Below are 21,018 nucleotides of genomic sequence, written 5' to 3' on the forward strand. Positions count from 1 at the left end.
GTAAACGCGCCCGCGCCGATTCCTTTCCGTGTTCCTGAACTGGTTGTTGTTCGTCTGTCATGTACTCGTGTGAGCGTTCTTCTTTCGCCTAAATGCCTTTATTAGGTGCTGGATGGTTATCTGGTTATGCTGTTACAAACCTTTTTCTGAGATCGACCTCATCGTGTGCTAGAATCACGGCTTCAAACAAAGCTGAGCAGTGTCGGTGGCTTTCATCAAGTGACGGAAAATGTGAGTAACAAACTCAAAAGCTCAAAAGCTTAAAGATGAGTGTATGATACTTACATGTATAGACAAGGCAAAGTTGGCGATCTCCTGTTTCTCATCTCTGAGCCCATAAGAGTGGAAAACTGACCAAAGTTATTGGTAAAATTAATTTTCTTTGGAAGGGGAGAGGGGAGAGGGAAGGGGGGGGGGGGGGAGGGAGTGGAAACCTGAAAAATAATTAATTATTGTTAGGGAACTTTTGGGATAGACACTACTCTCAATCTTACAATCTTACACTTTAGACTGATCCCATCCATTAGGTGCTGCAAACAAACAAACAAACAACATCCACATCTGAATTACCATTCCTAGATAATGATGTTTGACTTTTTAGTTTGTTACTTTACAGTATGTTTAAATTTTCATTTTACATGAAATATGTCTCACTATATTTCCTCAGCATCAAAGCCCACTGGCCATGTCACCCAAACATCGGCTACTCCCTCTTCAAAGCCTCCAAATGTCCTTATTTACACTGGAATGAAAGACAGTGACAACAAGAAGTTCAGTGTTGTGAAGCAGGCACTAGCACAAGTTCTAAATTTGCATAGTTATGTTATCTACAGACTTTATGAACAGCAGGTCACTTCTCATCCATGGATTGAGAATACGGCTCTCTTAGTTCTTGGGAACAATGATCCTGTATCATCAAAAGTTCAACAAGCATTTTTTGAGTACCTTAGAGGTGGAGGTCAGATTTTTGGTTTGTGTAGTCCATTTACGTGTCATGTGATCAAGAAGTCATGGCATGAACAGTTTAAGCCTTTTATTGCTTCTGTTAAAGTGAATCATCTAGAACTACCTTATGGAGACTCAAAAAAATTCTTGGCACTTTGTGAACCCTATTATTTTGAAGGTAACTGATATTAAGTGTAGACTGAATGTGATTTACTGTAATTTGCAGAATGTGATAAGGAATACTCAAGGAGGATCATGAGTTTACCATTAGAATTACTGACCTTCCTTGTCAGGACAAAACAATAACAAAAACAACAAAAATTTTACTAAATTATACATACATTCGTTACATTCTCCTCACATGTCACAAACACTTTCAAACAGTACATAGAATTGTGGACCCTTCCTTACATAGTTGTCATAGCAAAGGTATACAAGACAAGTCAATGACTGAACATCCCTATCAAAGAGCACAATCATTCTTGAGGAGAGATAAATTTCTTAATGTACGTGACCAGTATAATCTCACCACACATTTTAAGACTCTTTTTGATAGTCAAGTCAGGATTGAAATGTACAACATGCTCACACTTGTAGCAGGCATTCAATGGAAACATAAATTATATTTCTAACAGCAGTAACAAGGTGCAGGTTTTGTGTCAGAATGTGACAATCTCTTATATCTTGCCTCCTAATGTAATAGAACCTTTCACAAGCTGAAAATGGTTGAATGTGACCCTTTTGTTTTATTTTTGTTTTCAGCAGGAGCCAAAACAACAGTTGTTGCCGAAGAAGAATCATCAAGGAAACCTGTAATTGTTCAGATCTCTGAAGGTCTTGGAAGTGCTGTGTTCAGTCTTGTTCATTTAGAGTCATTCACAGACAACATAAGAATACATGATGACGAATTACATGCACAAACCTTAGATCTTTTGAGACAGTCAGATGACGCCAGGATAAGCTCATTATCACAGATCTTGCAACTCTTAGGAATGAACTGTCTGCCACGTGAAGTTCCAGAACTGATGCCAGTTTTTCTTCTTGCAAACAAATTAGTAAGTATCTACTGATTGAACCCTTGCACTTCTAAATTTAGAGCTAGAGTCAGGTAGGTATGGTTCTGAGTTTACATCTGTGGAGGAAATCCAAGGGCATTGCCGAGTATTCAGAATTGAAAGTTGCTCCTTTTTTCAATTTTACACGAGGGCTCAACATAGGATGAGAGTAAAAATGAAGGTGTGATACAGGATGACGGGACTTTTAATGGTGGGATGCAGGATAAAAATATTTTGGTGGGAGTGGGATTTGCTCATTTTGATAGATGTGATGCCAGATAGTTTTAAAATCAATTGTGGGATATAGGATGAAAAATGGAGAATCAGTGACATGTTATGGATGTTATGTGGAGAAGTGCAACTCTCACCAGGTGGGAGCAGCATAAATATTCTGGGTGGAGTTGGTTTGCAGCATTGAGCAAAAAATGGAGGCGAAATGTAGGATTGAAAAAATATTGGACCCTCTTACCTCTGGGTTCTCTTGCAGTAAAGGATTTATCAATATTTTAAGTCAACATTACAGGGTTCGTATGGGTCCTGGAAAACCTGGAAAGTCCTGGAATTTTAATGTGGCATTTTCCAGGACTGGAAAGTCCTGGAAAAGGGCTACTGGTCCTGGAAAGTTCTGGAAATCTGTTAAACTCAAGTAAAAAAATATGAAATGTATGGCAGACAGTAAGGAGAATTAACATTAAGATCTTGGAAGTGAAAGGGTTAAAGTGAATTTTAGAGTCCTGGAAAAATCAATCTGAGTCCTGGAAAAGTCCTGGAAAAGTCCTGGAAATTTTTTTTTGAAAAAGGGTACAAACCCTGCATTAATGTGTACAACAAAAATTTATGGTTTTAGTTTGTGCTTTGCATTATTATTTTTATGGACTAAATGTGTATACTGATCTTTACTGACAGATCTAGAGAAATTACAGCATTTGCAAACTTGATCCTGTGGTTTTTTGAAAACTATCTGACTGTACACCTTATTTCTATTTTTCCTGCTTTTTCTTTACTCTTTCTTAAGGTAGTAACTACTGATTAGACACCCTTGGGACTGGTATTTAGTGACTCCTAACAGCAAGATGCTTGGACAGGTGGGGTCTTTTCAATTATTCTTAGCAAGTGAATGTCAATCTGGCCAGGTTTTTAGCTTCTGTATTTCCATAGTAATGTTATAGTGACCTGTCTTGAAGGGAAAATTTAACCACAGTAACTGTGAAATTATCACTTTTGCTCTCTGAAGGATAAAGAGAAGTTCTTTCACTCTCTGAGAACATCACTGGATGCAGATATTTGTTCTGGAAAGGATCTGTCTTTGCATTTTGTGCCAAATGGAGAAACTATTCCAAAGGCTACAGAAAGGACATTGCCAGTTGTTACCAGAGAAGACAACATCAAAGCAGTTTCATTTGACTGGAAGAAATACCAGGATAACTTGCTAACCAAAGTGTTGGGTCATGTGGTGTTATACAGTGATGTGATAACATCGACTCAAACAGTTTTTGATGGGTTAGTATCTATCAATTTAGCTAAATCAGGAATCAGATGAAGAAATAGGAGACAATATGAATCACTAGTGTCATAGTCATCGATCATCTTAGTCAGCATTGAGGTTGGAGGTAGAAGTTATAGGTCATGCTCTTCCAGTGGTCAAGGCCTTGTACAAGTCTCAAAAGCTTGCCTTTCGTCAATCCAGTCTGTGTTATTATCTGGTAAAATTCTGGTTATAAGCCCTAGACCGTGGGCTTATACAACTTCATAACAGTTTTGTGTGGCCATATGGGGGTTGGGTAGGGTTATATCCAAGATTATGAGCAGCATAAAAAATATTTTGAAATGAGCTGATGAAACCAGCATCCAACAGTATAAAAAGACTGTTGAACAGAATTCATTATCTGGAGATTCCTCGTAGTGCCAAATACTGGAAGTACAAAAATAAAACCCCTTGATGCTGGATAAAGTTGACAACATTTTACAAGTACAATTAAAACAATAGGCAGTTGCCTTAATGATATTTGACAAGATAGTAAGTAAATATATTGTTCCACACTCTACTGGTTAATGAAACAAGAAAAGGTAGAGGAGTTCTTATATCCAGGTAGCTTATAACTGCAATAGTTTTTTGATGGGCTTGTAACTGGGAAGGCTTATTATCAGGTTTATAATCAGAATTTTGCAGTTATTAGGAAAGGCAAGTACATGCTTGATATCCAAATGTACATATTAATATTTGTGGAATTTCATGGTAAAGCAGGGGTCTCATTAATGTTTTCAGTGGGAGGACAACTGGTTTTTACAGGCGGGCAAAACTTTTTGAACTGAACTTCTTTATAAGGAAACTTTCCTCTAGATGGTCACACCAGGAAGATAAAAATTATCTGCACAGCTACTCAATTTGTTCGGTGCCCGGCCCTTAATGAAACCACTGTCTTTGGTACTTAAAAGCAATTTTTAATGAGTACTTACAGTACATACAGTGATGTTTACATGATATATCAAATAATTCCATATGCCGTTTTAATTAATATCTTATTCCAGGAATTATACATTTACAAGAAATATCCCAGAAGATTTGGGCATTGTAGTCGTTGCTGGGCAGCAAATGAAAGGTCAAGGTAAGTAAGCCAGTTGGATTTGTAGTTTTACATGGCAACAAAAAAGTCCATTTAATTTTAAGGTTTTATAATAGTATTATTGTTAATGGTTTGTACTATAGACATTTCATTTAGTTCAAAACAAAATAGCACAGTGATGCTTCAAGTATTTTTATGAGGTTTGACATTAACTTTCTCAGGAATGCTTGAGAATTTGATCACAGGGTCAGTCTTGGAGAAACAAATTAAATGAGATGTTAAGTTAGGTTAGATTTTTGGTAAATATAATAGATTTTTTAAGTAAATAATATACTAATTATGAAGTTAGTTTGCAATAATTTATTGAATTGTAGGTCGAGGTGGAAATATCTGGCTGTCTCCTGCTGGTTGTATGATGTTCTCTCTTCATGTGAGGATTCCCTTTGCTTCCAATCTTGGTCAACGACCGCCCTACTTACAGCACATCGCCTCCTTGGCAGCTGTGGAGGCAGTCAGATCCCAGCCAGGATATGAAGTAATGATTTTAAATTTATTTTAATTAAAATTATAGTGGAGCTCCAAGTGGAGCCCCATACTCATAGAAACCTGTGAATTGCTTTTCTCATGGTAAAAATGGCTAGCAGTATTGTTCACGGGTGCATACGCATGACCCAGTATTACGTGACCATATTGTGGGCTCAAGTTTTGAGCTCACCAAGGTCACATGTTTTTTATTAATTTAAGCCGCTACTGGCTTTTCGATTGGATTGTGGTCTCAAACCAGTTTAAATTACTGTAGTCAGAGCTGGGTTGTACGGAGCTGAGCCGGTTAATGCTAACCGTGGATTAAAAGTTAGCCAAAGTATAAATATTTCCTGTATAAAAATGTTTTTCACTGCTTATGTTTGTGTAGTTTGAGATTATTCAAACTCAGAAGGCCAAACAATATAAGCAGAAAACCTCACTCCTTATGACAGTAATGTGCACCTTTTTACAACATTCAAAAGCAGTTCTAAGACTAAGAGTAAACAAATTTGAGTTGGTAGAATTACGAGTCAAAATTGCCAGCAAACGGTTAGATCCCAAGCCTGATTGATGTATTCTGACTATTACTTTTGGTATTTTAGTATACTAAGTAAATTCTTTTATTATTCATTTGGCTACCAGTATTTTTAATCTTTTAAATACATGCTATAATTTTGTGACTTAAATCTCATCATAACTAGCATTATGTTGTGTGGTTTTTTCTAGTTGTTGTTGTTGGTTTTTTAATTTTTACCAAAAGAATGTTGTTAGCTTTATAATTCAAAACAATATATTACAACTTACTTCAGTCTAGAAATTTTTTCTGTGAAAATTATAAATCATTTGACCTGTTTGTTGTAGGATATTGATGTGTGTCTCAAGTGGCCAAATGACATATATTTTGGCCAGAAGATAAAGATTGGAGGTGTTATTGTGACCTCGTCAGCCACAAGTGGCACACTTAGTGCAGTCATAGGCAAGTATTTTTGTGTCAGCATACAACTTTTACTTTCAGTGCCGAGTTTGTTATGATATGTAAGTTAAATTTTATTGACACTCAAAACAATGTAAAATTAATACATTTATAATATAACCGTATTATCTACTTGCAGCACCAAGTTAGAAGTGTTCAATAATATATAAATGTATAAATTGTTACATCTATATAATAAATACAATAAAGGTATGATTGCGGCATCTTTTAAATTTGTATTGCTGTAATGGTGGGGTTGTTAGGGAGTGCTGTGATGCTACATGTAAATTTCCAGATCTGAAGTTGCATTAAGTTAACAAAAATTACATTTTGAAGACTGAATGAGATGTTTCTCCAGTCAAACTACAGGTGTAGCTGAAGCATCGTGTCCAAATAATGACCAAATGAATGCTTTTACTGATCTGATGTTGCTTTGATCTTTTGAGTCAAAGATTTGAAACTTCAACTGAATGAGATTTACACTGTTGGGATAGTGTAGAAAGTTGAATGTTTAATGAGTGACTTCCAAGATCAAGATTTGACTGGGTCAAATTAGCAGGTTTGACAGTAACTTACAGCACAGCATTCTCACAGTAATATAAGGATAAATGATATTGTTCCTACAGTCAAGGGTTACATCTCAAGTAAACTTTGGCTTAAAAAAATATTCTTTTTGGCCAGGAATGGGAATAAACATAACCAACAAAGAGCCTACCATCAGCATCAATGAGATCATTGCACAATACAACAAAGATCACAAGACGAGCTTGCAGCCACTAACTATCGAGGAGACATTGGCAAGAACAATCAACAAAGTGGAGGAACTTATTGATGACTTTCAAGAAAATGGTTCAGATTTATTTCTGAAAAAGTACTATAACCGATGGCTCCACAGGTTTGTTTCAAAATAAATATTTATTGCTCTTGATATTTCATTGACCAGTGTACTTTCTATTATAATGACTTTTTTAGAGTATCACTTTTTACTAGTAGACTATTCTACTATGAATGTACTGATCTCAAAGTGCATAGCATCAAGAAATAGTAGTGGGTGTTGTTGTTTTCACCAGTGTTGTGTTGCTCAGAATGTTTTTCTTTTTTTTTGCTTTGAAACCCTTTCATGCCTCATACTTTCCTTTAAAAACATCACCTTTCAAAACCCTGATGGTGGGTATGGAATAGCTATATTTCCTCAAACCACACATTGAGTGAATAGACTTGTAAGAGAGAGGGAATTGGAAATGCGTGCATTTACATAGCCTGATCTCAACACAAGTTAGACTCTATTTTGGAGAACATGCAGGTTTAAACTGTGATTGTACATACATTAGTTTGGAACTAGCATTACTATCCATTATTGATTATTAAGCTTTTATTACTTTTCATTAGGTACCAAAAGGTCAGATATAGAAGCTATCATATACATTTATTTGAAGAGTTTGATAAATCAATTTCAATTTCTTTCTAGTAATGTGAAAGTGAACCTGTCAGTGAATGATAAGATGGAGGAAGTTACAATTAAAGGGCTTGATGACTTTGGTTTTCTATTGGTGGAAACAACATCTGGTGAATCATTATCTGTACAACCAGATGGAAACAGCTTTGATATGCTGCGAAATCTCATTGCCATGAAAAAGAGCTAGCAGTGTTTGAACTATTTTGCAAATATTATCTTTTGAATTGACGAACAGCAAAGGTTTTAAGGTTGCCATACACTCTCACTCATATGCAGTATTCATCTCAAAGTTTGCATTTGCTGTGAAGTTGCAAATCTTTTGTACATAAAATTTTAAAAAGAGTTTTGTTCATACCGGTAAATTTAAATAAAATAATAATTACGCCCATTAGGGAACAAATTCATGCAGATTTCAAAAATCTTTAAAAATTAAAATAAAATTACAGTATCAATGAAAAATATACATCATTTAATGTAGCATTGTTTGAATTTGTGTAGGGTAGTGTGTCATGTGATTGTTTAAACAAACCTTATTATTGATGGAAATTGACTGGTTTTGATCTTCTAAAATACTGCCAGTGTTGATATTACAAGTTCAAAATTCCAAAGGCAGAGTAATGATTGTAAACCTTGACCTTTTTTTCGGTGTCACCAATTTCAAAGTGTGTACCACGCCATACAGGTAATAAATAAGGAATACAGATAATGTTTATGACTAAGTGTCCATTAATGGAAGCAAACGCTGTGTTCTTAGAATTTTAATGCATTATGGATGGCACACCATCATAAGACTCAGAGCCTACATTTTTTTTGAGGAGTTAATTATTTGTAAACCAGCTCATTCCTCACCAGTCATAACCATTATTGGCATATTTCCTCCTTTAGTTGGAAAATAAATTATTCGGCCTTCAATTTTCAGGTAATTTAAAACTTAATACATTTCTGTTGTGACAACTCCTGTAACCCAAAAATATGATCTGGGCCAACAGCTAGTTCAAATTAAGTGTGATTAAATTTTTTAAGATTCACAAAGATCATAAATGTAAGTTCTACAGCTACTTTGAATTTCTTTTCAGTATGTTATTATTGTGAAAATTACAATCAGAAAACATTGCTGTTCAAATTATTTTGTAGTTTGTTCAGGTTTCTTTGTTTGGAAGGTCAAAGACTATTGGTGGGTGAGAAGGCTTGTACTGGATTGTAACTGATGAGGCATTAACAAATGTCGTAACTCCATCAGTAGTTATTCCATATCCTGAAAGAGACAATGCACATATGCTGAGTAATAAAGTAATTCAAAAATAAAGGAGATAGAATGATGGTAATGTTCTACATATTGTGATTGTTGTGTTTAGCTCAGCTCAACCAAATGTAGAAAAGAATATTATTTTACACTTGCCCAGGCTGCAACATTTTCCTTGTACAGTGGAACCTCGATATAGAACAGGGCCAAGGGACTGGCAAAATATGTTCAAGGCTTTGATGTATCAAGGCTTTGTCGTATTGTTCTTTTCCATATATTTTACTATTACTGGGGCCAGGAAAATCATTTGTTATACCAAGAACTTGATTATATAGAGGTTCGTTAAATCGAGGTTCCACTCTATTTAATACATGACAGACCATGATCACAGTTACATATATATGTACTAGGCAACTTAAGCAGTTCAAAGAAGAACACCTGAAAAAATTCAGGCTTGAACGAGTTTCTAACCCATGACCTCTGCAATTCCAGTGTACGTACATGTACCGTGGTTACAATGCAGTTCTTTACCAACTAAGCTATCAAGGCAAGTGGGAACTGATCACTTTGTGAACTTGCAATATAATAGACCTCGCATGATAGGCTGTATGCATTAGCAATGCATTAAGTGCCTATCATAGAAGGTAATAATTTACTAAAGAAGAATGTTTAGTTATAATGATCCAGCTTATATACATGGATATGTATACCTACCTTCATGGATGTGTCCAAAAACATGGTACTTAGGCTTAACACGGGACTGTACAGTGTGCAAAAGATTAAGGCATCCAGCTCTTACATTTGAAATGGTACGATCTCCGTGACCTGAAAAACAATATCAATGGAAATTTTGAAATTCTACAAACTGAAATTTAGAACTCAGTGTCAAACTGCTACTATCCAACCCAAATAGCTGAAAGACTCCTGCTCTGTTGCTCAGCTAGAAAGTATTAGGTGATCTTGTATCTAAAAGGTGCATAATAAAATACTAGACAATGGTATACAGCAGAGAGCTCTGCAATTTTTCCATGCTGGATTTATTTGTTTGCCCTATGCTTTTCACACAGTAATAAAGTTTTTGATTGATTGATTGATTGATTGATTGATTGATCGATTGATTGAATGATTGATGTCTTTTGACTTTCACGTCACTAGTAGTTTCTCAACCTGAACTGCATAGTTCTAGCAAGTTTCATAGTCCTACATTTTTGCACAAAAAAGAGCAATTTGAAAACTACTAACTTTGTCGTGTGTGTCTATGATTATGCCCAATAATTTACCTATTAGTGGTCAGCTATTGAATTTGTAAATTGGTGATTATTAGAACTAATTCAAAGTGGTGATCAGCTATATTTCTTCTACCTAGAGGTGGTCCGTGGGTTATAAGAATGTCAGTTCCATCTGGAATTTTGTTCCATATTTCTTGTATTGGCTCGCCACGAGTTTTCATGAAGCCCCATTCACAAAACTCTGGTGTCCTGGAAAAAGATCATCAAGACAAATACTGAGCTGGATTGTTCAAAAGCCAGTTAATGCTAACCCAGGATTGAAAGGCAACCGAAGTGTTCTTGTACAAAAATGTTTTTTACTGCTTATGTTTTGTGTAGTTTGAGCTTATTCAAGTTCAAAACTGAAGGAGAAAACAGTATCTATAAACAGAAAACCGCATCAAAAAGTTACAACACTGAAATAAAATTCTCGCTAATCCTGGGTTAGCTATTATCAGGCTTCTAGCCCAGTCCTGGCTAATGTTATTAGAATTGCCAGAAGCAAAAATAGAGAATAATACAGGGTCAGGGGTGAATGTATCTGTGTAGTAAATATTATTCAACTTAAAAAAACAATTATCATAAATCCTCGAATTAGTGCCCCCTTCAAATAAGCGTCCCTCCTATCGGCCGAAATTTAACATAAGCGACCCCCCTCGAATAAGCGACCCCCCTCCCCTCCTCCCATTTTGTAGACGAGTAATGAGACAACAAAAGATCTAATACTATGTGACAGAGTATTAGATTTGTACATTGTTTCAGTTTGTGAACACATTAAGTCAGCATGTTGAACACGTTAAGAACTAATGGCACTGCAATTTAAACCTAAGTACATGTATCAGCTTTTTATGTCGATAAACAGCTTATGTTGTTGCTAACGTGCAGATGATGTATTAAAAAAATGATCATGTTAGGCCATGATTTGGGAAAAAATAAATAAGTGCCTCCCCTTCAATTAAGTGTCCCCCTCGAATAAGCACCCCGTGTCTTCTGAATTTGAAATAAGCACCCTGGGTGCTAATTCGAGGATTTACGGTATCGGCCTCCAATGTGCCCATTTTTGGCTTGTGTGGAATATTAGCCAAAAGAATGTCTGCATAGGAGGCTAACAGTCTGATTATAACATTGCCTTTATGTAAGTCAAAAAAACCTGAGATTCAAAACATTCATAAGATCAGCATTTCTACAACTCCACCGCCAAGTAGGCTACATGTACATGTGAGTGCACCTGTCCCTTACCAGGGAGAGCCAAAAATTCGAAATCCAAGCAAAGTCACCTCTTCGTCTTCTAAATAAATGCAGTTGGTGAGCGTTTGACGAATTTCCACGGGATCTTCTCGCGTCCTTGAAAAATTTGACCATAAGGAATCATAATTCTTGAGATCAAACGAAATGTCATGATTTCCGGCGATCACAACTTTGTATGGATGATTTAGAGTGCTTAAAAAATTGTTAAAATGGATTACTTGATCTCGCGATCCAAAGCTTGTAAAGTCTCCTGCGTGGATCAAGATGTCGCCATCAGGAATAACATGTTCCATTTTATCCGTCCTATTGTGCGTGTCTGAGATACAGACAAATCTTGTGTGCCCCGCCGGTTTGGGTTGTGCAGCATCATTTGGTTTCAATGACTTAACAACCTGTGATGATTCGAGCAGATTCCAAGCAGTGGTCGGGCGACTCGCATAATTTTCAACAACAGATTCTGTAGTGACATTTGTAGCTTGCTTACTCTTCTTCATTGCCAAAAGTTTTCTCATCGTGTCAATAGTTTCAAAACTCTTGTTGTCAGCAATTAACTTTTTCAGCAGGCGTCCAGTCTTGACCGAGGGAGAATAAAAACTACTTTGCACTATTTCGGTCCCAGATCTCCGTACCACTCGGTCAAAGTACTTTCTCTGCTCATCTCCACATTTCTGCTTTTTCTGAAGAACCCGTGTACATATCGATTCCATCTATATTTCGTTTCCTCTAAAACAAATATCATCTGATTGTGATATTGACGCATTATGACCGGGAGGAAAGGAATCAAGGAGGTCCAAACCAAAGGAACGGCTCCCGCTGCTGGAGGATTCTCCGTATTTCAGCTTCTCATATTTTTAATCGCCACTTCATCTATGGCAATGAACTTCGCCATGCTTTATGGACTTATTCCGATAAAAGGTAAATTTCTGATTGATGTTTTAGATACTTAGAGTACTTCTAAACTGTGTGAAATTTGACGAGTTAACTTAATTGTAGATTCTTTCTCAATACCCGTAGTAAATATATCGATCTTGGCTCAATTCATGGCCAGGAAAGGTCAAAAATCCTGTGATTAATCTCTAAGCGTACATTTTTTAATCCAAAACGTGCGGATCAAACATACCTCCAAATATCTTGGTTCCACCTTCTTTGAAATAACTGTTTATGTGTCTTTATGTTTTCTTAGGATGCGAGGGTCCTCCTGGAAAAACAGGCGAAAGAGGTAATAAGTCATGCATGCTTACCGCTTCTAATGGTACATGTAGCTCCAATATACACAGACGTTAAGTTGAATAAGATACCCAAGATTACTTAGCATTCATTAATAAGGGTTTAGGTGCTTAAATGCGTTAACGAAGAAATTGGTTTTACTCTTCTGTTTCACTTATTTCAGGTCCAGCCGGTCCGCAAGGCGAGAACGGAGTAGCTGGTAAGCAATTCCAATTTCTCTCCTTTTGTTTGTGCAGTTGATATATACAAGAGCTCTTTCCTTTTAACAATGTTGACATAGCCATATCGAATTTTTTGTTTCGGGATATATGGTAACGTTTTCATTTTTGTTCGTCGTTCGTCAGTAGGCAAAAGGCTGTAATAATTTGATCTAAGTTTGTTGGTTTGAAATGGACTGGACGCAATCGACTGCCCATATGATGAAGCTTATGTCGTGACATGTCACGTTCGAGGGCATCGCTGAAAATGAATCGAAATGATATGATACCCTTTTGATACAATTGGATATTAGAATATGCAGCAAATAGTTTTTACCTGGTTTCTTTTTAAAATTTATCAGCATTCACGATTATAATTTTTAGACTAAGCCTTGAGAGACACTACACATGTAAGCGTCGTAATAATTCTTTTTGTCACGAATTTCTGTTGACGTGGCACTGCCGTTGCGTCTTTGGAACGCGTTCTGTTTAATTAAATGACTATTATATTTTGAATGGACTAAACATTGCCACAGAAACTAATCAAGGTGGAATATTAATTTACAAGGATATAAGGCTTTTTTGAATAATGATGTTTGATATATGTTTGTAAAACTTGGCTAAATATTGACACGGCTTACATGTAGATCGAAATGAATTAATATTACAGAACTGACTAAGTCAGGTGTTTCAATAAAGCATCATAAAGCACTTTTCACTGCCCAATATTTTCAATTATTGTAATTCACTTTAAACTAAAATTTAAATATTTTTCATTAAATTTAAATGTTTTCATTATCATGGATATATTTTCTTTATTTAAAGGATCAAGTTAAAATTATTAAATATTGTTATAAATTATAATTATGGTAAAATACTAATTTTAATTTGACTAATTTTCTCACTTTACCTATGCCTCCCAGAGTCCATTTAAACTGTGCTGTATTCTGCAGAGCTAAACCCATAATAATATGAAATTAGCCAATAAGAATACAGTTGGATCCCTTATTTCGAATTCCCCGTTATTTCGAACTCAAAACATCTCTCTTCCGGGACTTGCCCTTCAGTCACTTTCTATCTCTTATTTCAAACTACCACTATTTCAAACTATTTTTCGTTTCCCCTGAGAGTTCAAAATAGCTGGGTTCAACTGTACTTAAAATGTTAAATTATTATTATTATTATTTTTTTTTTTTTTCCATGGATTCTGTATATATTACATCACAATCACAGAATACTTATGTTACAAAACTTACAATTTACAGCACAATACTAAAATCGACTTATACTTTGCTTAATTCTGAGTTTAAAATGTTAGATTATTGCAAAACTTGACACTGATGATCCAGTGGAACCGTTATGCAGGTGTACCTGGGAAAGGAGGCCCAATGGGTCCTCAAGGAAATCCGGGTGAGAAAGGTGACCAGGGAATCCCAGGGATACAAGGCCCCCAGGGGATAAAAGGACCCCAGGGGGATGAAGGGAAGCAAGGTAAATGCACTAATAAATAATTTGTAAAACTTTAAAAATCAATGTCTAAACCATAAAAAGGTTCCTAATACTGCTTATAAATAAAACAATATCTTACCATGTTGAAAACAGTTGAGGAGTGGGGACAACCACATTCCCAGGGTCTCTCTTCTTTGGCAGGAAGAAGGGAGGCCCTGGGAATGAGGTTGGGATGGGGAGGGGACAATCATCAGGATAAATTTGAGATTGCAGAATTCAAAGCAGGAGCAGAATCCATTTCAATGGATAAATCATATCGCCACCATGATACAGATATCCAAGCCACTGTTCTGATAAATATAAATCAAAACTGCCACTCTTATATCAGGCATTTATTAGTATCTGCAGTAAATAGTTGAAAAATTCACTGGAATAATCTATTACAGATTTAGACCTGTGTCTTTCTAAGTTTCCTTGATGACCAGCAGGGATCAAAGAAAAAAGATTTCTCAGGTTGCCACTCAGGCAAGTTGGCTCAGTCATAAAATTTAGTTTAGCTAAAGGGCCTTTCTCAGTTGCCCTTCATTGTCTACCATAACATCTCAAGTGAAAAACCAAAAATGTTTCTTTCCTTAAATAAAATCCACTGATGTGACCGAAAAATCCTTAGTCCTAGCTATTCCATCAGACAGACTTTCCTTGCATGTTTATGACCACTAAGGAGCCTGTAGGTTTGGTTGAAATAAGCTAAAAAATGGCTAATTGTTTATGAATGTTGTACTGGATATTTGTTGCACGTCCATATTAGGTATACCTGGCAAAAATGGTGAAAGAGGTCTGCCTGGTAGCCCTGGGATAAAAGGAGACACAGGGGAACCAGGCAAAAATGGGGAACCGGGTGCTGATGGGTTACAAGGTACTTCTGTCATTTAAAAATGTAAATTTTAATAATAGCTAATATATAAATAAAGATTTTAACATCTTTAAAGAATGAAATTTTAATATGAATCATTGACTCTTAAGCCTTAAAATACATGTAACAATATGTTATTTACTTTTTGACTTAATAATCTTAACATCCCCTAATAATATTGATCAGAATCAATTGAAAAATGTAAACTAAGGCCTGGTTGAGATGTTAAAAAGTGTTACCAGATTAGTCTGTTTGGTGCCAAAAAATGTGCTTTATGATCAAGTATGAGAACTGTAACACACATAAATAAATGACAGTACACACATCAATAATCTAGGGACATTCCAATCTTAGAGACCCAGGAGGAGGAGGTAGTCACATTAGGTGAAAGTCAAACGGGTGGAAGCCGTAAACTTTTGTTCCAGATACTTTTGTTGGTTTGACATTCTCCTGACCATACATTCATAAGCAAATGGTTACCAAGGGAGGCAGAAAACATAAAATTATTCATTCAGGATTGTTTACACTTAAACACATTGTAGATTTTGCACTATTCAGATACAATGTTCTTGTTTTTAAGTTCAGATTAAAAATCTCCAAGGACACAAACAAACCAGCACTTTTTTAATTTCAGATATACCTACTAGTGTGTAAATGCAAAACAAACCCAGTATCAAAACATCCTAGATTTGCCATGAATCTAAGCACACTAGTAATAATTGTTACTAAGGTTACTAAGTAGAACACTGTGGAAAGCACTTGGTGGTTTTTTTTTTTTTTAATGGAAGAGGGCCGATAAGCTCATAGAATGCTAACGACAGGAACAGGGCTGATAAGCTCATTAAAGCACCTTGTCTTCCTCTTGACACGTCACCAAGACTTCCATTACCTGGATGAATATTGTTTTTTGCCAACACCCACCAACATCTTGCCAAGAGTCTAAAAGCATGGACCACATGGCAAAATAAACCATATACATGTGCCCTTGTTACTGTGGCCACTACACAGACATCCAGAAATCCAGAAATCTCCATGGGACATGATTGTAATGGCTGCCTTTTAACCTTTGACAGCAATTTATAAGCATTAGCCTAGTCTCAGAAAATCTGTACCTATCCACATAGATGGAATTAAGAAGTGATGTTCCCTACCAAGAGGTCATCATGTGATGATGGTTAACATGTCCCCTGGGACATTTTGGGATTTGATTTTAGGTGCACCTGGCATAAATGGTGAGACAGGCCCTCAAGGGCTCCCAGGTGAGAAAGGAGAAACAGGAGCCACTGGAGGAAAAGGCCCTCAGGGTGAAAAAGGGCCCAAAGGGGACCTGGGTGAAAAAGGTACCTGATCATGATGTGTGTCAACATGTCTTTTGTAAAAAGTCTGAAATTAAACTTAATTTTATAAATTCTCATTATGTTAAACTGGAACACTTAACAAATTGTTAACTTGAAGTTACATGTAAATTTCTTTTTTTAAAACCTCCTTATATTAAATAAATGTGATATAATTAATTTCTTTTGTTTTTTAAAAATGTAACAACGAATTACTAAATGTTACCTAAATTGATGTTTGATAAAATACTGAATAAAAGATTAAAACAAAAAGGTTCTTTCTAAAATAGCTTCAAGGATCATATAGACTTCTTACCCAAGGTCTTCTGTGGGATAGGTTGGTACGTTTATTTTTGATCAGACAATGTTTGAACAGAAATGTGACAAGGTTCTTAGCTTAATATTTTCATTAATAATAATTAACTTCATTTTACTTGGTACATATCATTTTCTTGTCCCAGCCTAATTTTTTGAATGGGACAACCCAGGCAATCAAATGCTTGTACTGCCAGAAATGCTAAATGCTGAATGATGTAAATTTATAATGTTCTTTGACCAGGTCAGACAGGCCCAGCTGGCCCAACTGGTCCCCAGGGGGAGAGGGGTAAGTACTATGTCAAAACTTGTTGACAAGCCATGTGCCTTATAAATACCTACATTGTAACAGCAGGAATACGGCGTATCTGCAAGAAAATCTACTGAATGTTTCTGGAATTTTCATAAATATAATCCAACAGTTTTAGAGAAAATACCTAGTTCATTTAGTAGTACAAACAGACTCCATGGCAAAAGTACTTTCAAATTTCTTTCAGAAGTGAAGTTTTCTCCCTTGACAGCAGCAGCTTTTTCCAGTAGCACCTTTACTTTATTTTTTGTTGTGGGTAATGAGAGATTAATTACACAACCAAAAATGTTTAGTAAAAGTGCCATGAACACATAATAGAAAAAATCCCAAAGAAAAGCACAATTCTGATTGGGAGCTGATGTATTTTTCACAGGTGAAACTGGTCCAGAAGGACCACAGGGAAGCCAGGGTCCACAGGGACCTCAAGGTATGTTCTTGAATATTTAGGTTCGCACACACTAGGGGACATGTTACATGAAGTAGGGACATCTTACAGCAACAGTTTCCCTTATGTGACTTGCTCATTTTTACAAAACTTTATGTTGCAGGGACGAACTTTTGTCCCCACAGCACGTTACATGAAATTAAACTGGCTTGAATTTTGTGTCATGATGCAGGGGACAAAGTGACCTTAATTTTCAATGTAGCATTTTGTGCACTGCTCTTCAAAACTGTCCTTGCTACAACATTATAGTAATAAACCAATATCTGTTTTGTGTGCACCAGCTTGTACCGTCCCTACAAAATGTATCCTATGCATACACACGAAGGAGCTAGCCACCGCCTTGTGTCCCTGTAACATGTGTGCTAGTGCGTGCCTACTTTTATTGCTGTATCTTAAGCAAAACAGGAACTTTTAAGTTGTGATGCTTTTATACTGGACTGTGTTTTTCTTCCTGCCCAATACCCCCAGGGGGTTGTGGCTTAAAGTCCAGAAATGTGACTGTCTATTATTTCACTGTCAGTGTTTCCAGATTTGATCCTTGTTATTTTATTTTTCTTTTCAATTTATTTCATTTAAGGACCTCCAGGCGAGAGAGGACAGGATGGAGCAAATGGAGAGACTGGTAACGAGAACAATGCTTGATTCTTGCCCAAGAAAGCTTCCCCTTTAATTATGTTATTCACAACCTCCTCCTTTCCATTAGACATACTTTTTTAAAGTTTGTTGGCATTACCTAAAGGATAGGCTCAATTTCCACGGCTCTCTCGAGTATGGTTTATGTTCTTCCCCCATAAGAGATTTTTTTTTTCTCCCTTCAAACTTTTTTTTTCCTTCAGGAAAGGAGTGCAGGCTCCTTTCCCAAACAGCAGCTGGTAATTGTCGCGGCCCAAAGGGTCGCTCTGACAACAGTTTATTGCCAAAATGTTTGTTGGTCATTAACAATTAGCTATTGAGTAGAATTTTTTCAAAACAAAGTTATTAATTATTGCTAATTTAGAATTTATTCTTAGGACCTCAAGGGCCTGCCGGACCCCAGGGAGAACGGGGACCCCCAGGAGAAACAGGCCCCCAGGGGGAACAGGGAATGGCAGGACCCCCTGGGGAAGTGCCTGTACCACCTGTTCAACCAGGAGGACAATGACATGATGATCAGCTTTAGAACATTCTGTAAGTGAATTTTATTGTTCAGTCCAATTAGGCTTGGTTCTTTTAAATGCTGGATAGTGCTATCTATTGGTTGACCAACCACTAGTTAGTGTTTTTGAAATAGAGTTAATCATTAACTTCTAAAGTTGGATTATCATAATTTCTCATTTGGTGTCTATTTATTACTTAAATTCATTCATTATGATAAGATCTTCAAAGAAGTGTTGTAAAAAATATTCCATAACCAGTGGGAAAAATCTAGATGTTGAATAGCTCTGTAGAAGTCTGACCTCTGTTTTGCTGTTTTTCTTTTGCAGGACAAATTTCCTGTTTACCTTCATGACTTGAATATTGAATACAGACACAGTATTATCACTGTAACTTCTCATCTTCGCAAAGTTTCCTCTTGTTACTACTGAATGACAAAAGCCACAGTATAGGACTGGTTCATATTCAGCGGAAGGCTTGAAAAAATTTGCTTAACATTCTTCCTTAGTGTATGCTTTTATTATTCCAGAATCTGTGATTTTGGGTCATAGTGTTTTTTTTTATTTTATAATGAACGATTTGTCAGTTCGGAGCGTCATTCTATTTACGAAACTTGTATTTTGTTTCTAGATTGAAATTCGCTGTTTTAAATTATGATATATTGTTAGACGTGTATTTCCAATTTTTTTTTAGTTCAAATGACTTTTCAAGTCTAGATTTTCAATAACCAGTTGTTATAGGTTTGATAATTTAACCGTTCTTGAACAAAAATACAAAATTCAGTGCTGGACGATGCTTCAAATATTTGCGAGTCAAGGGTTGCAGTGCAACGAATAGTGTGGTTAAGGCAGCGTCCACACTAAGCCGGAGAAATATGAAAACGCAGGTTTATTTCTACGGTTAGGTCTACCGTCCACACTAATCCGTCACGAAAACGGAACTTTTCGAAAACGCTCTGCAAACCCGAGGAAATTGAAAACGCTGACTTTGTGTTTTAGTGTGGACGGAAAACATTTTGAAAACGGAGCTTTTCGAAAACGATGACGTCACGATAATCATGTGATTTCCCTCAACGCGTTTTCTTCAAACATAAATTCAAAATCGGTGATTGTTGGGTTTTTAAATTCCTCTGGGGTAGTGTAAACAGGTTCCACGAGGGTCTGAATGGGGGTTGGTTAGTTTCCCAGCTTTCAGTTAAAGCTTCAGCCCAATTCTCGGCTAACAGTAAATTTTGCAGATCTCAGATGTGACAGATCTCGCCAATCAGTTAAAAGAGTTAAAAAAAACCGCGTCATTTCTCTGCTGATAGTTCGGATTTTGACCAAACCCCACGGAGATCCTCTATAAATATTTTCAATTAATAAATAAAGTAGGAATGAATTGGAGATATCTATAATCAAATAACTCAATCCACAGTGACTTTTCTCACTGGGAAAATGATGTTGGCAAGATTTCAACATGAAAACGTCGTCCAAGCGTTGATTTTGTACTTTTAGATTTTAATCGATGTAACAAAGTAATTTGGGGGTATTTTCTATAAGGTGTTATAAAGCCATCTAGTTTTCTGGAAAATATTTTAATACTACATTTTGTATTAACCGATGTAGGGAAATCTTTTTTTCAGCGTTTTGGCTTCTTGAAGCTGTTATCGTCAAGTCAGTGAAAACTGACTGAATATATCAGTTCATCGTAGAGAAAAGATGGATTTTACTGTTGCGTTAAGATCGAGGGGGGAACCTAGTAAAATAAATAAAGCAAACAATTTTCTTCATTGTTTTGTTCACTGTCTGGGAAATCTTCTTGAGTATAAAACTATTGTGCCGTGGTCTTGCATGCGCAAGACAAGGCAAGCATTTTCTGCTACTGAATGAACACAGCGTAGACTGTCAGGGCGGTACTTGGGTGCCTTTCGTCCGTTGGAGCGGGGTACGCGTAGGATCATGGACCTGTTGCACTTCAAGTCGACAAATTAACGTCAGTTTTTCATTTGTCTGTCCTGTTATTGATCATGAATTTCGTCATAACATTGTCAAAGTAGCTGTGGATCCATAGACCGGGATGCTCTTCGTCTCACGGGAATAAATCAGGGATTCTGGTCTCTCTTAGGGTGTTCATGACGAAAAGCCACTATTTGTAGCTGTCAAAGTATCTTTTAGGGTGCAATCTCGAGTCCGGTCTACTAGCGCGGGCTCCTTTCCTAAACAGCGGCTGTAGACTGCGAGTACCTCTTTCCGTCGTGTGTGACGCGAAAGAAAGCCGCGAGAAGAAAATGGCCACGCCAACTCCTGTGGGCGGGAGGCCATTTTTTTCATCGCGGTTTTCTTTGTGCGTCTCGCACAACGAACTAAGCGAAAGAGGGACTACTCGTAGTCTACGGTGGCTGGGGTCCGGCGGCTGGTAATCGCTCGAGCCTGTTT

General features: G+C 36.6%; 3 protein-coding genes across 4 annotated transcripts; 2 read left to right on the plus strand and 1 right to left on the minus strand.

Annotated features, from left to right (window-relative positions):
• Positions 1-8: 8 nt before the first annotated feature.
• On the plus strand, positions 9-8,660 carry LOC145480873 (biotin--protein ligase-like). Of its 2 annotated transcripts, none has more exons than XM_081459209.1 (9): positions 9-231; positions 668-1,123; positions 1,711-2,000; positions 3,235-3,500; positions 4,530-4,606; positions 4,939-5,099; positions 5,951-6,065; positions 6,744-6,957; positions 7,531-8,660. In XM_081459209.1, exons 1-9 carry the CDS (start codon positions 93-95, stop codon positions 7,703-7,705), a joined length of 1,893 nt encoding a protein of 630 aa, XP_081315335.1. In that variant the 5' UTR covers positions 9-92; the 3' UTR covers positions 7,706-8,660. The 2 variants fall into 2 exon arrangements, with proteins under 2 accessions (XP_081315335.1, XP_081315334.1); XM_081459208.1 differs by having other exon boundaries at positions 10-231; positions 1,708-2,000; positions 7,531-8,659.
• On the minus strand, positions 8,658-11,984 carry LOC145480885 (metallophosphoesterase MPPED2-like). Its single transcript, XM_081459222.1, has 4 exons — positions 11,269-11,984; positions 10,124-10,239; positions 9,476-9,586; positions 8,658-8,773 (listed from the first exon to the last, which is right to left on the minus strand). The coding sequence occupies exons 1-4, from the start codon at positions 11,982-11,984 to the stop codon at positions 8,658-8,660; spliced, it is 1,059 nt and encodes a 352-aa protein (XP_081315348.1).
• Positions 11,939-20,372, plus strand: LOC145480887 (uncharacterized). Its single transcript, XM_081459225.1, has 11 exons — positions 11,939-12,192; positions 12,461-12,496; positions 12,668-12,703; positions 14,067-14,192; positions 14,959-15,066; positions 16,278-16,403; positions 16,957-17,001; positions 17,396-17,449; positions 18,045-18,089; positions 18,478-18,634; positions 18,931-20,372. The coding sequence occupies exons 1-10, from the start codon at positions 12,039-12,041 to the stop codon at positions 18,606-18,608; spliced, it is 861 nt and encodes a 286-aa protein (XP_081315351.1). The 5' UTR covers positions 11,939-12,038; the 3' UTR covers positions 18,609-18,634; positions 18,931-20,372.
• The last annotated feature ends 646 nt before the right edge of the window (positions 20,373-21,018 follow it).

This window comes from Orbicella franksi, chromosome 3 (genome assembly GCF_964199315.1).
Source record: "Orbicella franksi chromosome 3, jaOrbFran1.1, whole genome shotgun sequence".
Taxonomy (NCBI): Eukaryota; Metazoa; Cnidaria; class Anthozoa; order Scleractinia; family Merulinidae; genus Orbicella; species Orbicella franksi.